Below are 18,584 nucleotides of genomic sequence, written 5' to 3'. Positions count from 1 at the left end.
AACGATCCTTCGCAGTCAATGACTGCCTGACATCACCAAATGCTGCGTTTCCTCTCTGCTGGGCCTTTACTGCATCGATCTTTAGCTCCTGCTTGCTTATGGGTCTTTGTGTCTTCAGTTTTGTCTTTAGTAACTGAAAAGCATGGTCTGTTGGGTTGAGATCAGGCTTAGCCTGGCCATTGAAGAATATCCCATTTTTTTCCCTTGAGAAACTCTTGAGATGCTTTTGCTTTTGTCATTATCCATTTGCACTGTGAAGCACTGTCTGATCAGTTTTACAGCATTTGGCTGAACTGGAGGAGAGAGTACAGCCCTGTACACTTCAGAATTCATCCTGCTTCTTCTACCAGCAGTCACATTATCAATAAATGCTAGTGATCTGGCTCCACTGTCAGCCATACATGGCCATACCATAACATGCCTCCACCATGTTTGACAGATAATGAGGTATGCTTTGGACCATGAGCTTTCCTTTCATTATCTTCAGTCATGACTTAAACAAACTTTATTGTCACTCAAATTTACACAGTACAGTGTGCATAAGAACAAGATTTCGTTGCTATGGCTTGACATAGTCTAAAATTCTAAAATTTAGTGTTAATGTTGTGTGTAAAATATAGTACAAAAATTTAGCAATAAAATATAAAGTATATAGACAATATATACAGTAGCAGCAAGTAGCATGAGGTAGTTAAGAGGAATGAGCAGCGTCTTATCTGGTATTCAGCAATCTTATGGCATATGGAAAAAAGCTGTTTCTGAATCTGGCTGTTCTGCATCTAAGACTCCGGAGCCTCTTTCCAGAGGCCAGTAACGAAAACAGTCCGTTGTAAGGGTGGGAGACAGCACGCTCTCTATGGTGGTAAGAATCGGAGGGGGGAGGTGTGCTCTTTTCATCCATCTCAGGAAGAGCATGCGCTGCTGGGCTTCTTTAACCAGAGCTTCAATGTGAGTAGTCAAGGTCAGAGTGTTTGTTAACTGTACCTGGTACATGTTCATCTTGGTTTCATCTGTCTAAAGATTCGTTCTTCAGAACTGCACATAATTCTTTTAGTTGTTTCCTGGCAAAGTCGAATCTAGCCTAGTGTAACCAATGGTTTGCACTTTGTTGTAAACCCTCTGTATTCATGAAGGTGTCTCTTGATTGTTGATCTTGATAGTGACATGCCTACCTTGTGAAGGGGTTTTCTTAACCAAAATAAATTTTGGTAATCATTACATTTCTTCTTTTTACAAATGTAATCAATTGTTGATTTGACCACTGGTAAAGTCCTTGCTATCTCTCGGAGTATAATTTTTTTTTGTAGTTTTTTTTTTATTGTAATGATATTCTCTTCATTTGCATCAACATCTCTTTGGACCTAAGGTTTACAGTTCTAGTGAACAGCTAACAAATACAAGTTCAGTGCTTGAAATCAACTCCACATCTTTCTGTGCTCCATTTCTTATGGAATAACAAGAGACCAGGCAACACCTGGCCATAAAACTGCTTGTCAGTCAATTGTCAATTACTTTTGAGCCTCTGAAAATAGGGGAATGTGTATAAATAGTTAATGCAATAGTTTTACTAAACTCCATATGTTAAAGCTGACAGTCTGAACCTCAGTTAAATTTTGATTGGATAATATAACATCCACTGTATGGATGTACAGAGGCAAAACTACAAAAAAAAAAAGATCATTGTCCAAAAACTTATGGACCTAACTGTATGCGCTATGGCTCTAAATCTGTCATGGTTGGCTGTGTGGGTGAAGGGTAGGACCCAAATGCAGGACGCATAACACTGAGCTAAACTTAGACAGCTTTATTATGCTGCGGCTCACAAGAGAAAATAAACAAAACAACAAAATCTCAACCTAGGCAAAACCACAAAAAACAAGCCTGGGAGAACTAGGGAATATGTGAACTGGGAAACACACAACAGGGAGGAGAAACGCAGACAATGACGCAACAATGATCAGACGAAAACTGAGGGTTTAAATACACAGCAGGTAATTAGGGCAAGAGGAAACAGGTGAAGCAAATGAAACTAATAAGATAGGGGAAGCAAAACTAAATAAAAAGCACAGGGAACACAAGACTGGCAAAATAAAACAGGAAGTGACTAACCAAGGTACACGCAGACTAAATACGGGGGACTGCCACACAGACACGGGACAGACGCAGACTAGTCACAACACTAGGAATAAAACTCAATAAGAAAACACAGGAGGTCAGGGTCAAGACAAAATGACAAAACAGACAAGACCATGGAAGCAGGGGAGAGAGGGACGAAGGGAACAAGAGCATCAAAACAAACTGGGAAATAAAAACTCAGGGAAAATAAAGCTAAACACAAAACGCTGGGCAGACGGCCCAGGACCATGACAAAATCTTGATGAATTTCACTGAATACTCCCGCATACAAGTTGACATTTATTTAATTGTTTAGAGGCTTGCTACACTGCAACAATCCCTTGTCTAAGAGAGATGGGTTATCACTGATTTGATTGCCGCCTTTGCCATTACTACTCATTGTTTAACTGTCCCAAAACAGCTGTGGTGGCATATGATTTTAAAATGAAGAGGATTAATTTGGTTTATGAGAAGTCCTCATATCATTATAGAAATGACTTTATGAGAGAATAAATTTCCCACAGGCATCAAGTTATTGGACAATATGGCGCTTGTTTCAGCCACAGATGCAGATAAAAAAAATAATGTAGCTTTGGGATATCTTTGCACTTATAATTTTAATATTCACAAAATGTCATGGATACACAATAACTCCTAAATATGCAGTTTGACATTTATGAATCAACAGGTAACACCCTTTCTTCCAGTCCCCATTATTTCACATTAAATCTGTTTTGTGATTTAATACGTTTATGAGGTATTGTTGCATGTGCGTTCATATGTAAAACTTCCTCCTGAAGGTAGTAATAAGCCAACTCTAATCTCTAAATCAATGTCAACAAACCTGAGTTATTTGATTTTTTTTTTTGTACTGTAATTCGCCTCCTGTCTGTTTATGTCATCTGTTTGTGATTTATTTTCAGTTTGTCAGGAAGCGATCTGGGAAGCTTTTCGGATCTTCTTGGACAGAGTGCCAGACTCAGAGGAGTACAGAGCCTGGGTTTACACCTGCCAGCATGAAAACCTCTGCATGGACGACTTGGCTACGAATTTCAGCAGCTCTCAGGAGCACCTGGACATGGTCGCCAGAGTGAGTGTGGAATCACCTCAAGTCCACTTTTACATAACAGCACATTTATGCTCTATGCTTGTTTGCTCGGTGTAATGCTGTAATAACTGATATCTTTTATTTATTTATTTTTTTTTCCAGAGAGTTGCTGAGGAAAATGAAGGGTAGGTGCAAACATCTGTGCTTTCTGTGTGTGCAGTCATTCCTTTAAGAATGCACTCAAGTAAGGAAACACCCTTTTTCCTGTTCTGTAACCATGTAAAGTGTCCAGTAATTGCCAGCATTTTTAACACCTCTCACACGTCATTACAAATACAATAATATTGGGGATTTAGATGTCAAGGTGACAATTCCTTAAACATTACAGCAAATACTTGTGCCATCTGCTCCATGTCCCCTTGAGCGTACAGTAAAACTGAATTGTAGAAGTTCTGCAGAAAAAGGAGAAATGAGATTCCTAACCTGTATTTTTCTTCCATTTTCAGAATTGAAGCTGGGACCCCAGAGCCAGGAAGTGATTGTGAGTTTGATATTAATGTTCAAGAAAGATAGATGACTTAAGTCCCAGCCACACAGGCCGGGAGATTGGTTGGCAACCCTCTGACAACCATTGGTCGCTAGGGAAAAATATGCATTCCTTGACTCATTGACTAGTGGTTGTGTAACTGAGGCCTTAATGAACTCTTTGGTTGTCATTAAAAATTTCATAATGATATCAGAATTTAACTTGTATGATGCCGTTTTGTATCAGGCACTTGGACTCCCCCAGTGATTCTGCTTCCAACTGAAGCTGATGTGGTAGGTTAACTATAACAGTTGTGACCTTAATTCATTGTCAAGTTTCACCGTTTTTAAATTGGGAGTTTAAAAAAAACAAAACATGCTGTACGGCTTTTGGTTTGCCAGGTTAAAGAGAACCCCAACATGATAAAAGAAAACTATGAGGAGTACATTGTTAAGTTCAGTATCACCGTTGTGGACCCGACATACAGCGAACTGCTCAGTGACCCTGAAGCTCCACGGTACGACATCGCCCGAGAGCTCAAAGATAAAGTGAGTTTACACATCTGTTCTTAAACAAAATCGTCCTTTGTATCTCCTTTTATTTTCCTAATAAAAACAAAAGCACCTTCTTGATGACAGTGTTACGTAGCAACATTGTAGTGTAAGGTCTGACACACACCCTGATTGATTTAACAGCTTTAAGTCCAACTGAAGGACTTAAGACTTCTAAATGAGCGTGAGCAGTGACAGATTCGCACCACAGCTCAAACAGCTACTAACATAGACTTTCTTTAAAGAAACATGTGTGCTGTCATGTGAAAAAGAACGTTTTAATGGGACTCTGCAGTTCTGTGAGAAACTAAGTAGACTTACTGCTTCTACAGGAATTAAGAGGGTAAATAGCAGCCAGGTCATCAGCATGTGTGAGCACCTCTGCGAAAGCAGAATTCTTAGCTGTTTGCTGGTCTGGAGTGTCACAATGTTCCCAAGAGCTGCTGTCCCAGAAAACTCAACCCAAGGTCATATGGTACAATGCTCAGAGAAATTGGGGGGAAAAAAAAATTATCACATTGAATGTTAAAGATCATGACAGTATTATTAGAAAAAGACTGAAAAAGTATGGCTTGTTTGGAAGGGTTGCCAGAATAAAGCCTCCTCTCTCTACAAGGAACACGGCAGCATGGCTTAGGTTCATAAAACTGAATCTGAACAAACCACAAGACTTCTGGAGCAATGTCCTTTGGACTGATGAGACCAAAGTGGAGATGTCTGCCCATAATCTACAGGACAGTGATCCCAAGCACAGAAACAAATCTCCAACAGAATGCCAGAGAAAGAAAAGGTTCTAGGTGGTGTAATGGCCCAGTCAAAGTCCAGGCCTCCACCAGATTCAGATGAGCGGTGCATCAGTGAATGCCCGCAAACTTCAGTGAACTGAAGCAATGCTATAAAGAAGAGTCCCTACACAATTATGTGATGCTGATAAAGTCATACAGAAAATGATTACTTCAAGTTATTGCTGCTAATGGTGGTTATGCAAGCTACTGAATCATGGGGTGTAGTTAGTATTTCACAGGACTGCATCAAGAGCTTTTTTACATGACTTTAACTCCAGGACAGTGAAGTCATACATTTCTTAGACATGATAAACTATTTCTTTCAGTAGCTTGAGGGCTGGTAAAATAATCACATTTCAAACTAGCTGACAACACCATACATGTTCCATATCAACTTGAAGCTGCATGATGTTCACACTGTGTAAAATATTCAAACCCAAAACCCCATGTGCATGACTGCAGCATTTCATTCAATAAAAAGACTGTAGATGTGTTGTGTATCTTTTTATATACATGCTTCTCTGCGTGGGGCTGAACAGAGTTTTCACAGGACCCAGTTTTTAGAGCAGCACATGTGTGGTGAAGGGAGCAGCAACAATGCTTTCATAAGCAACTCTATAAAAACAGTCCAATAAAATATCATATCAATCAATCAAATATCAAAATTGTGATACAAGAAAAACTTTCTGTAATAGTGTCGTGCATTGTTTACCTATACAGATAGCTTTTAAGGCCTAAGATGTTTGAATAATGTTGTAGATATTAATGTTAATGTATTTTATTATAATAATAATGTTGTCATAAAATATGCCTTATGATTACCATATTTATCCATTCCATAGCTTCCAGGGTGGATTCAAGTTAAACATTCCTCAGGTGTTCCCCTCATTTTTTGAGCAGTAAAGAATAGAAAATTCATGTATTTTATTTTGATGTTGTTTTCTTTCTTTTCTTTCTTTTAATGCAGATGCTTCATGTGTTTGAAAAAGTTCCAGGATTCAAAGAGATTAGTGTTCTTGGATTTCGGTGAGTTGAATGAGTTTTAATTAAGGTTTTTAGTAAAAATGTTTTAAAACTAAATTTATTGTAGTAAAATTTTGTTTAGTCTTCTCCTGAAAAAGCTTTTATTGAAAGATTTCATTGCTGATATCCATTACCACTGACGTCTGTGTGCCGTACGGGTTCCTGAGATGATATGGCTTGCTGCTCAGGTCGGAGGATGTGTCTGTGCGCTACGCTGTGGTCTTTAATGGAGAAACGGAGCTCAGTGAGGAACCTGAGGCTTATGGGGAGCCAGGCGCAGCTGCCGACGAAGATGTAAATGCTCCTAAACTGAAGCACATCGTTGTAAAAGCCTTAAAACAGGAAACATCACTACCACTGGACATACAAACACTCAGCTTTGAGGCTGGTAAGCAAAATATCATACTCACATTTTCCTGAATTAAGTATTAGCTTAGTGTTGCAGCATGGGAGTATTTTAACACTTCCTTTTCAGTAACCACAGTTTATCCAGTTGCGGAGCTCAGCATAAACCCTGTTGAGACTGTAATAGCTGAGGACGACACCACAGAGGCATCCACAGAGCTCAACACTCTCACCCAAAGTTTCTTTCCCACCTTGGGAGTGATTGAGACCTCATTAGAAGATTCTACTGTCAAGCCAGAAACACACACCTTCGTGCCTTTCATTCCCAACATCCTCCCAGAAGTCACTTCCGCTGTCACAGTGGAGAACCCTTTAATGGCAGCAGTAGAAGAGGAGTCCACAGAAGATGCTGCAGAGCAAGTCATTATAACACCAGGAACAAAAGTGGAGACTATCACAGAGCAGGTGGAGGAAGCAGAGATGGAGGTGGAGGAGACAGCATCAACTGAACATGAAGACGGAGGTGAGGGTGAATCGGTGGAAGAGGTGACAGAAGGTAAGGCTTCTTCAGGTTAAGTGTTGTTTATAAAGCAGGATGTTTCAAGAAGTCAAAGCTTTATTGATTAACCCACCGGTCTGTGTGGTGGGCATTCCATTAAAAGGTATTGACAGACAACAGGAAGAACCTCAGAACAACTCAACAACTTTGCCATCATTATTGGTTTTCTATATCTTGTTACTCTTAATGGTGGTAAAGCTGCTGGAGGATGACCTCCTGTTAAGGGCTGGATGCTTAGATGCACAAACAGCTTAAGTGGGTAAATCAAACAACAGAACCTCAGGCGAGGTAAGCAGTTTACAATACCAAATATTTATCAATAAATATCCAAAAAGTAACAGAAAAGACAAATAAAAAGAATGCTTAACCCCTATTTTGCATATCAAAGCCATTTAAAAGGTTTTGAGTAGTATGAAAATTTACAATTATAGAAGTAAGGGTGACAACTCTTTATGTAATGAGTCGAGTTGTAATCCACAGTTATTGGGTGCTTATGTGACCTTATTACTTATAACTGAGCCTGAAAGTAACTTGAACTAGGTAATACAAGGTACCGGAAATAGCTAATATGGTAATATATCTGTCATGTTGATTTTAAACAATTGCAAATCATATAAAAATCACTTAAATCTTAACATGCAGTAGAACACACCTGATAAATAATTTATTTTTTTTTCTACAAATGTATTTGTACTGACATTCCTATTTCAGAGGAAATGGGAATGTCAGTACAATTAGATTTGGTGGTTCAATTTTGCACATGGAAATCTTTCCTGCTGAGGTGATATGTCATATTAAAACCCATTAATAAGTAGCAACCTGCCACTGGTCAAGTCATTACATTCTCATGCTGTGTAGGCAAACTTAAACCAGTAACAACTTCATTTTAAATTCTAGAGGAGTTTCCAAGGATACACAATATGTCAGGCATGTCCTCAGGCTTTAGGAGAAATGTGTATATAAAATCATGCGCAACACATCTGCAGTATTTTTTATTTAATGGAATGGTGCAGTCATACACATGGAGTTTTGGGTTTGAATATTTTACACAGTGTGAACATTATGCAGCTTCAAAGCATTGGAACAAGTTGATAAAGACCATTTTGTGGTACCATCACATGGTTTGAAATGTGATTATTTTACCAGCCCTAAAGCTACTGAGAGGAATAGTTTAACATGTCTAAGAAATACATTACTTAACTGTCCTGGAGTTACAGTCATGTGAAAAAGATGTGAAAAACTAACTGCATCCCATGATTCAGTAGCTTTTAGAACCACCTTTAACAGCAGTAACTTGAAGCAGTTGTTTTCTGTATGACTTTATCAGTCTCTCACTTTGTTGCAGAGGTGCTTTGGCCCACTTTTCTTTATAGTGTTACTTCAGTTCATTGATGTTTGTTGGCATTCATTTATGCACAGCTCTCATAAGGTCCCATCACAGTATTTCAATCAGGATGAGGTCTGGACTTTGACTGGGCCACTGCAAGATTTTCATTCTTTTCTTTTTCAGCCATTCTGTTGTAGATTTGTTGCTGTGCTTTAGGTCATTGTCCTGCTGCATGACAGTTTTTTTTTTAGTTTCCAGAAGTGTTGTGGTTTGTTCAGATGCAACTTTGCAAAGCTAAGCCATGTTATTACATTCTTTTCAGAAAAAAGAGACTGTCCCCTGGCAACCCTTCCTAAAAACCCACATTTGTTTCTAATTGCACTGTCACAAATTTTAACATTTAATATGCTAACTAGCCTATAGAGTCTGAGATGCACCGTTTGTTTTTTTTGGGGGGGTATTTTTCTGAGCATTGCATGGTCTGACCTTGGTGAATTTGCTGGCAACTGTCTTGAATGTTTTCTACTTGGGAGTAACTATTTTCACTATAAAATGACAGATTTCAGATTGTTTAGAAATGACTTTATAACCCTTCCCACATTGATGGGCAGCAACAATTGCTTCTCTACAACAATTCCTGATGTCTTGCCTCCTTGGTATTGTGTTAACACACACCTGAATGCACCAGACTGATTGCTGATGAACAACTAATCAACTGCATTTAATTAGCAACACCTGGCTGCTATTTACTCTCTTAATTCCTATGGAAGAAGTAAGGTTGCACTTGGTTTTTCACATAACTGTATTCACATGACTGTAGCTGATTCTGATACAACAAATCTAATGACCACATTTGAAGTAAGTATACCGCATAAAAACCCACAAATCAGTGTTTTTACATTTTTGTTAATGTATTGATTAAACAAGTAAGACTTAGCATTCTAGCAAGAGTCTCTTCCACTCTACTTCCAGTTTGTAAGCTAAGCAAGGCTAACTGGTTCTTTACACTGGTTCTAAAATCAAAATAAAATGACAAAAACAAAAAAAAGTGGTGTGTCAATAAGTTATAACATGGAGTGAATATTACAATGACTGAAGTGGCTTGGCTAACAGCAACAGCAGCAAAAATCAGGGTACAGAATAAACTGGCATGGCCTCAAACATGCAGTCAAATGATCAAAGCAGGGAGATAACAAGATTTGGCTGAAACATCATGCTATGATGCATAAGTGGCCTGCACATTAGTCGAGCTAGACAATGAGTCATTTTGTCGTCTGTGCAACAAATCAATGTAAAAGTACACCACAAAACATTATATATAATATACTTGATGTAGTATTTTTTTATATAAGTTGATCAAGGTCATAAGATGTCCTTGTGGGAATAACTGCTACAAACGGTTCCACCAAAAAAAGTTCTCAAAGAAAAATATAGTTACTAATGTAACTCTAGTTCCCAGAAGGTAGCACCTCTGGCCACTATGCGGATTGCTCCTTGCTTCAACCTGGCTCTGCACGTATTGCAGTCCTTGTTGTACATAAAAATAAGTCCAAATGTATGTATGTAAATACAAATACCTTGGTCCTTTTCCTGTTGTGTCTTACTTTACAAGAACCCGGACGAGCTGATGGGGGGAATAAGCATCCAGAGCAAAAGGATGAGGATTTTTCTGTAACAACTATAAACCGCCAACCTGAAGAAGCTGTGACTGATGCTGAGGTTAGCCTTGACCTACCACTGCCTACACATCCCACAGTTTTGGAGATGTCTATCACAGAAACAGCAGCCCCAGTTTCCACCCCATCATTGCTTGAGGGCACATTCCAAGGCAGTGAACCAGAAACAGATGTGAACTTTCTGCCATCCCCTGTGGAGAGCAGTGAAACCCCTGAGGATGCCAGTGAGTCAAGTGGAGGGCACAGTGGAGTAGCCCCGGTCTCAGTGGATCTTACTGCTGAGAGTTCAAATATTCAAGAGGAAGAAGGACCGAGTCAGAATGGTACAGAATCTGAAATGTCCAAGCCCCAGGAAGAGGAGAGTGGTAGTGGATTCGCCTCAGAATCTGATGAACGCCCATACGAATCCACTGCTGCACCAATCATTAGACAAGCCAGCACACCTCTGACAACAGCAGTGGATAAGAGCAAAGAGTTAGTGGTTTTCTTTAGCTTGAGGGTCACTAACATGATGTTTTCTGATGGCCTGTTCAACAAGAGCTCTCCTGAGTATAAGACACTGGAGAATACATTTCTTGAACTGGTAGGTACACAAGCTTTTGTGCTTGATATCATGCTTCTCCATGTTTCATTCTCATACTTTCTTCTGTAGCCCAAAGCTGAAATCTGGGATCGTACATCATTTGTGCAATATTTATTTTGGTTGTAGATCAAATTTAAAGCATAACCCATTTTCCAAAAACACTGGGTCACTGTGTAAAATGCTAATAAAAACACAACTGAATAATTTACCAATCACTTAAACCCTATGCGAAAGAGAAAATATCAAATGTTTAATTCAGGATTCTTTTGTCTTTGAAAGAATGTGTTCACTTTTTATCTACCTTAAAAAAGATATTCCAACTTTTTTGGAAATGGGGTTGTTTGCGCCAAGTTGTTTCTTAATCTGTGTTTTGTTATTCTGTACTAGTGAGGAAGCACTGTGCAATAAGCCTTATCCTCACAACTGCTTTTAATCCTAAAAATGAGTGTAGTGAATTATAAAAGGATATATTTTTCATTATTAAATGTTATTTTCACAAATATTTTATAAAGTGAAATAAGGCTTTAAACAATCGCCAAACTCTTGGTCAAAATTGCAGTATAGTAATGCTTTCATTTCAGATGAGCCATTGTGGCAGCAGTATAAGTGAAAAGCTGGTAAAATGATTCTGTTTCACTCAGACACAGCACTCTGGGTCCAGAAATTCACCAAACCCTGGAGCTTCCAGTAAATCTGGTCTTAGGAGACAGACAACTTTAGCCTCCATACCGGTATTTTTTTCCATATTGGAACTGCAATCTTTCTCTAATGCTTCAGAGAAAGCACAATCTTTGTTTCCTAACTAACCTTTTCCAAATGCAGTATCTAAAAATCATGAAAGCATTTAATATTTCTAACAGTTCTAAATTATTCAGCTTTAAATCGCAGCTTTACTTTCAACCTCGTAGTAGACCATCTACTCTTCTGCTATAGCTGTTAATATCTAAAGGTTTTATCTGTGAGTCTGGTTCTGATTTTGGGTGGGCTTGAGCATTTTGCCTTAATCTTTTGATTTGTACTACAGTTTTCTTTTACACTGAGCTGTACTATGAAGCAAATTGGATATAGCGATTTTTTTTTTTCTTTTGATTTTTGCAAAACACACCTAGACTTTTTCCTAAAAACGTCTAGGTGTGTAAATCAAGAAAATCAAAACCAGGCATAAAGACATGCATTCAGGCCTAACTGGCTGAATGCATGTAAAATTCTTTGGTGCCATGCAGACAGTTTGTAGCTACTGTAGCTGTATGGCATAGTTTCACTTGGTGGAATAACTAACCTACAGCTCACAGGTTTCGTATAACATAGGATTCTCTAGAGTGAGAATTTATATCACTCATGGGGAATATCATCTGACAAAAAACTGTTACAAGCAGCATAACTTACCACAGTGATGTTTCCAAGCTAAAAGAGAGCCACCGTCATGTCGCTGAACAGAGGGTAGCCATGAATTTCTCTAAAAGTTAATAAACCAGTCCAACTGTACTTTTCCTTAATGAGCTTTAAGGATTTCATTTTTTACGCTAAGTTAAGCTAACCATCTCTATTCTGGTTGTTGCTTTTGTTGCTTCACATAAAAGAGCGAGAGTAGCATATAACTCACAGAAAGCTACATTTGTGATCTATTCCTTTAAATAAGAACTTTATAAGCAAAGTCTATTTCTTTGTGCTCACAAGGTCTGTGGGAAGTACTGTAAATGTGCTATTAGCTAAAATTGCTTTGTGAAATATATGTTGGGCTGTGAATTTATATTTATGTCTACAGTGTAAGCCTCTTCAGGTTAATACAGTATGCAGCGTAAGTCTCCTGTAGTTAGTTATTTACTACAATACCTGGAGTTTATTTTTGCACTGTCACTCATTTATCAGCCTGTGTAATTTTTACTTGTTTGGGGCCTTAAAGATTAACCTGGAGAGTGAATGGGTAAATAAATGAATACAGATGATAGCAGGCCTAGCAAATATAGTAGAAATGTCATACAGGTTTATGAATTTTGTATAAGCTAGAAAGCAAGCTAGCCCAGGGTCGTGTGAATCATGGGACTTTGGTCTGCCTTAGTCATTGATTTGTGACCTGAGGTAAGCAGCTTTAGGTAATTCTAGTCAGTTCCAGCACCACACACATTGTGCTATTAATGGTTTCCATCTGCTTAGTGTGATGTCAGTCAGGTTTACATGGACATCTGCATGGATGTTGCTACAATATTACTGAATGGTATAATAGGCATACTTCAAGTATGTATGACTATTGGCAACAGGAAAATGAAATAAAGCATATCAAAAGCTGGATGATGTTATTTTGTTTTAAATATCTGAGTGTATGAAGTGCATAAGGGAATGTTTAAAAGTGACATTTGTTTCATTTTCAAGGAAAAATATTTATCTTTTTCTGTATGGCTTTTAAATGTGCATTAGCTGCTAGCATGTATGTACCGTACATGAGGAGGATGTCTCTTTAAACCTGCACCTGTTAGCATACATCAAAGAAAGAAGCATCACTTGACATCTCTGTTTAGTTTCAAGGCTTACCCCTAGGTATTTTTAGGCTCGCTCAGAAGAGCCCTGCGTTCTGTTATGTAAAGGCCTTAGCATCAAACTGCATCAATACAAATTGGATTGTGTGTTTGCTGTAATGCCAGAGAGCATAGGGAATGTAAGCTACTGGGGCAGGTGGGAATATGGTAGCAAGTAGAAAATAATAAGTGGAAAATAATGTATTGGGATTATTTTTTAAATAGTTGTTTTTAAATAGCATGCAAGAATATAAAAAGCTATAGGTTTAGAATAGATACTTTTTTCAATACTTATCCCACTACTGGGTCAGAGGCTAGATTGTGAGGTGGGAAGTACAGTAGTAACACACAAACTGCATAAAGAAATATTTTGTACATAATATATATATATATATATATATATATATATATATATATATATATATATATATATATATATATATATATATATATATATATATATATATTACAAAGTCCTACAACAATAATAGAAACAACACTCCATCTCCAATCTTTAATGGTTGCCCAAACCGTGTTTTCTACAGTTCTCCTTATTAATTAATGTATTTAGCTTACTGGCAAAACTAATGTTTTCAGATGTTTGAACTGGTAAGTATCAATACTTTATATTGTCAGAACCCATTTGGATTTCTCAATATATCTTCCTTTAAATGGGCTATTTAAATAAAGGCCCCAGCTTATCCAAGCTGGTTTATAAATTGCTGAAAACTAGAAGAAATAGCTAAGAAATGCCAAATATGTATATTATGCAGCCCATTTAAATGGATATAGTGTTTTGTTTGTTTTGCACAAATATATATAAACAATTAGCCCACAGTTCCTTGATACCTTCCCTTGTTTTCTTTTGCCACACTCCCCCCATTACTCCTGTACCTACTGGTTTGTGAAGCAACCAATAAAACTGGATATGGAGGTTGGAAGGAAATCAGAGCAAATCAGAAAAAATATTCTATGGAAGCATAATATTCCTTGGGATCTTTTACGCAGGTGAAGGGATGTTTCATTTGGGTTTTGCAAAGCAAGAACCAGTAGATACATGTGTAACCACAGACAAGTAAATGTGATTGTGTCAATATATGAAATTATAACTATGTTTGTGCCATGCGTTCTACAAAGGTTTAGCGTATTTACACAACATAGCAATCTGCAGTATCTCTTGAGTCATAGTACATACTCTAGTGAGGTTTGTTGTGAAGAAATCAACTTTGACCTTGTGTGAAAGTCAACAGAGCTACATTTGTCATCTAAAGTGGGCGAGTATAACTCAGTAGTTTTCTGCATGGATATAAATGGATGACCAAACACCAGGTTGTGTGTGTACTTATACTGCAAGCTGTGGCCCATTTGTTCTGGATGACAGACCCTCTAGAAGCTCCTGTCTTCTCTGCAAGACTGCTAACTGTAGGGAGCTAGCTGAGAGTAAACTGCCTGTCAATGATAAGTGAAATAACCAGATCAGAGCAGAGCTCCTTAAGGCCTCTTATCTCCCTCTCAACAGCCAGGCCTGCTAAAGCATCGTAATCTCTCTCCCTCACACTGTGGTGGTTTGATGTTTGCCTCATCTGTAGTGAACATGGAATGGCTTGAAGGAGAGTGGTTCAGATCGATGGACATTGATGTAGGCCCATTACTTGAGCTGGTTGACTTCCTTCCTGCCTAAATAGCCCCACCACCATCAGTCCAAAGTCACAAAAAAAAATGGCTTCTCACTACAGGTCTGAGTATGTGCGATTATTTTAAAAACATCAATGTGAGAAGTTAAAGATAACTTGAAGTTAAAGCACAGCGGGCGTTGTTGGTCCTGTGCTCTCTACTGCCTTTTAAAGACAGAATACAGAAGCAGTGAAGTGAATGTGTTCTTGAGTCTTGAGCTTGTTTGGCGATTGGACCTGATGAGTTAGTTTACTTTATTTATTTATAATTTAACACCTTTACAATCAACTTAACCAGCTTAAATTGTATAAATCCCACTAGTGTCAGATGATGCAGAAATAGCTGTTAACGGACCATTACCTCCCGGGGTCCTTTCCTCTCAGGGCCTAACTAACATCCTCCTATTGTGTTTGTGTCAACACTATCACCTTACCTGTGTTATATAATGCAAGCAAATATAGAGCATGTTTAAGGTTCTGATGTGCTTTACATGCTGACATTATATCCTTGGAACATAGGGCCCTTTCTGATTATGTGCTATACAGTATAAATCTGGGGATCAAGGCCAAGATTGTCCACTAATCAGTGTGTAAGTCTGTTTGAATGAATGCGTGTGAATGGATCAATATAGCTTAAAGTGTAAAGCACTTTGAATGGTTGATAAGACTAGAATAGCAGTAAATAAATGCAGCACATCTATGTAGAACTGGAGAGCACAGGACCCTTTTTATGCATTTCATATTCCTTTGTCATGTTCCTATTATGTACAAATGTGAAGAACAACCTGACAGCATAGTGTTGTTCCTGCATCATTATAATGCTTTTCTGGGACAATCAATCCAGTTTTGTGACTTAGAGAAATACTACTTGTTGCAAAAGTTTGCCATCAGTTGTTTCTGCCTAGCTTTCGATCATATGGTTGCCACTGCAACCGTGATCTTTTCTTAAACCTGACTGTGACCAAATTCTTGAAGAGGCTGGAGACTTGTTGACTTCACACAAGATCCATATCACAATCTGTGTTGATCCATTCACTCATGACAATTGCATGCATACATGGACTTAATTCCTTTTGGTACTTCTTCTCATAGTAGATGAGTTGTGGTTTGGTACCCCCCCGTCCCCCCTTTTCTTTAATTAATGACAACACAACAACATGAGTGGTCAGTTGATGATGCTGAAGCAATGTTATAGTGTCTTATGAACAATATCAACAGGGAAAAAAAAAAATCAGACATAACTGGGGGCCAAAATAGGACCCTGGGCACATAGAAATGACCCTGCAGTTACTATAAATATAAATGAGCTAAGAGGGACTTTATGTAATTTAGATTTTTCTGCCCATTATGATTAGATCGGAATTGGATGCTAAAACATTTAAAAAAAATCTAAAAGGAAAAAAAGCTCTGGTAAGGCTGTCGCCCCAGCTAAAGCACAATAGTTTACTTATAACCTCTATTTTCCCCCCAAACACTCATATTTTCTGTGAAATAATGATTAAAAAAAAAAGATTGGATAAAAAGGATACTGGTCTCCAATCAGTCTTGACTGTTGCTCCTGCACTTTGGCTTTGTAGAGCAGCGTAACTAAGGTTAAATGACGCAGAGATACTGGCAATAAGTGTTTACTGCCTGCCGTTGTGTTACTTTGATGCACTTCAGATTAAATCTTTTACCAAGCAGTACAGTATATGCTGTAGATAGATTTGAGACAGCTTTGTTGACATGTAAGTCTTTTTTAAGTGCATCCTTTTTTCCCTGTGTTTTTGGACTCTTTTGCGACTAGAGTTAGCAGGCTCTATGTTCTTATACTAATGCCTATAAACACAGGCCTAATTTTATTCTGGATCTAATTACACAGTCAGAGCAGTGATACCAGGATTTCATGCTCACATCAAAATTTAATTATGAACTATTCATAGCATTTACACTGTTAAAAGTGACCTGAATAGAAAAAAAAAAAAAAAAGCAGTTTAATCATAGTGGTAGAGAAACCCCAGGATTAAACACAGTCTCCTCCTCTCGGTCTTCATCTTCGGAGGATGCAGGTCTTTACTGACACAGAGTGGTATGAGTCTTGCATAGTTTAATTAAACTGAAATTGAAAGTCTTTTTCTTAAGTCAAGAAAGAAATTCATGGTGTTTTTCGTGCATTTTTTCACTAATCTAACTTCACTAATGTCTAAGAACTAAACATTAAAAGAGAGCAGCTAAATAAAGTGAATAAATAGGGGTTTCTCAGGAAATAATACTCTTTTCCTCTCATTCTCCACAGCTTTTGCCATATTTACAGTCCAACTTGACTGGATTTAAGCAGCTGGAGATTCTTAACTTCAGGAATGGAAGTGTCGTGGTTAACAGCAGGATGAAACTGGACAAGCCCGTACCCTATAATGTAACAGAAGCAGTGCACTGTGTGCTTGAAGACTTCTGTAACGCAGCTTCCAAACGGCTTGATATTGAGATTGACAGTCGCTCCTTGGACATTGAACCAGGTGAGAGGCCCTCGCGTGGCCACTGCTCTGATTTGTTTCTGTTCAACTTGTGCTGAACAACTTTAGATTAGATTAGATTAAACTTTATTAATCCCTTTGGGAGGGTTCCGTCAGGGAAATTAAAGAGAAATTAAAGGTGCAGTAAGTATTCTTTTTAGGTTATTTATGAGAAAAAATAATTTCGTGCTCATAAATATACATTGACTAGTGTGTAATTATGTCTTCCAACCACTGATGCCTGCGGACACCAAGCATAATGACACCACAGTCATATTGCGAGCTGAGGTAAACAGCCGACTGATAGGCTATGGTCACTACAGATGAACGGTGGGCAGAATTGTTTGTCCCACAGAGGCCACTGTAGCTAGGATTCTGCATTTGACTTGGTAGGGGTAAGAAAACAGAATTTAGTTGACTGCAATCTGCAAACTACTGACATCTAGTGGTGAGATTTTACACACTGTACCTTTAAATTTGTGTGTCTCCAAGCAAAGTTAGTCACAGTTCATTCCCCTGTTGTGTGAGTAAAGTATGCATAGAGAACAAAAATCCATAGTCTGCACTTGCAGTGAATTACTGTATACTCATCCATGCCACAAGGCCGGACTTCTTATCTGCTGTCTGTTTATAGACTGTAAATAAGGTGTTGTGCATCTTTCTGATGAGATGAGTTTATGATTGGGACCTCATTATAAACACACTATGCTGAAAGCAGACTCATGTCAGTCAGAATGTCCTTTTATTTCCCCTCTGAATCTGTAAACAGGGAGTGACTGCATTAGTGCTGGTGAGCATTCACCTCTCTGGTCTACATTTCCTTCACCTCTCTCCCGTTTCTGTTGCCTTTAGCTGACCAGGCAGATCCCTGCAAGTTCCTGGCCTGCAATGAGTTTTCACGCTGTGTGATAAACAGTTGGACTGATGAGGCAGAGTGTCTGTGTGATCCGGGCTACAGCACTGTGGACGGCTTGCCTTGTCAGAGCACCTGCACACTGCAGCCAAACTACTGCCTGAATGGAGGCATGTGTGAAATAATCCCAGGCCATGGAGCCACCTGCAGGTACACCCAAGCTGATAAATGAAAGGCAGCACAAACAAAATGACCTTAAAGTTTTTGCTAACTTCTTTTTGACTGGCTGTCTTTGCATTTGTTTCCGTGATGTCACTTGCAGAGCCTTGAAGTTGGAAATCCATCATGTTTGTTTTTATTTTTCTTCTTTTTGACTTTATCTTGAATTGCAAGGCTGGTTTAACCATGAGCAGGGATTTTTTTTTAAACCCTTGCTTTGCAGTTTACTCAAGGTCATCCAAGACTTGAAAGCTGACTGCTGAAAAATGTTGAATTTTGCAATTCTGTTTAATAAA

At 38.4% G+C, this 18,584-nt stretch overlaps 1 protein-coding gene across 1 annotated transcript in view; it reads left to right on the top strand.

Moving 5' to 3' along the window:
* Positions 1-18,584, top strand: part of impg1b (interphotoreceptor matrix proteoglycan 1b) — a 28,134-nt gene that overhangs the window by 5,438 nt on the left and 4,112 nt on the right. The window contains exons 3-14 of the mRNA XM_030718575.1: positions 3,039-3,205; positions 3,326-3,348; positions 3,670-3,704; positions 3,936-3,982; positions 4,091-4,237; positions 5,993-6,051; positions 6,237-6,436; positions 6,524-6,949; positions 9,892-10,538; positions 11,180-11,269; positions 17,000-17,219; positions 18,069-18,279. Of these exons, the coding sequence (XP_030574435.1) occupies positions 3,039-3,205; positions 3,326-3,348; positions 3,670-3,704; positions 3,936-3,982; positions 4,091-4,237; positions 5,993-6,051; positions 6,237-6,436; positions 6,524-6,949; positions 9,892-10,538; positions 11,180-11,269; positions 17,000-17,219; positions 18,069-18,279 (2,272 nt within the window). The remainder of the gene's footprint in view (positions 1-3,038; positions 3,206-3,325; positions 3,349-3,669; positions 3,705-3,935; positions 3,983-4,090; positions 4,238-5,992; positions 6,052-6,236; positions 6,437-6,523; positions 6,950-9,891; positions 10,539-11,179; positions 11,270-16,999; positions 17,220-18,068; positions 18,280-18,584) is intronic.

This window comes from Archocentrus centrarchus, chromosome 22, assembly GCF_007364275.1.
Source record: "Archocentrus centrarchus isolate MPI-CPG fArcCen1 chromosome 22, fArcCen1, whole genome shotgun sequence".
Lineage (NCBI taxonomy): Eukaryota > Metazoa > Chordata > Actinopteri > Cichliformes > Cichlidae > Archocentrus > Archocentrus centrarchus.
The sequence above is the reverse complement of the archived record's forward strand: the minus strand, read 5'-3'. Positions and strand labels throughout refer to the sequence as shown.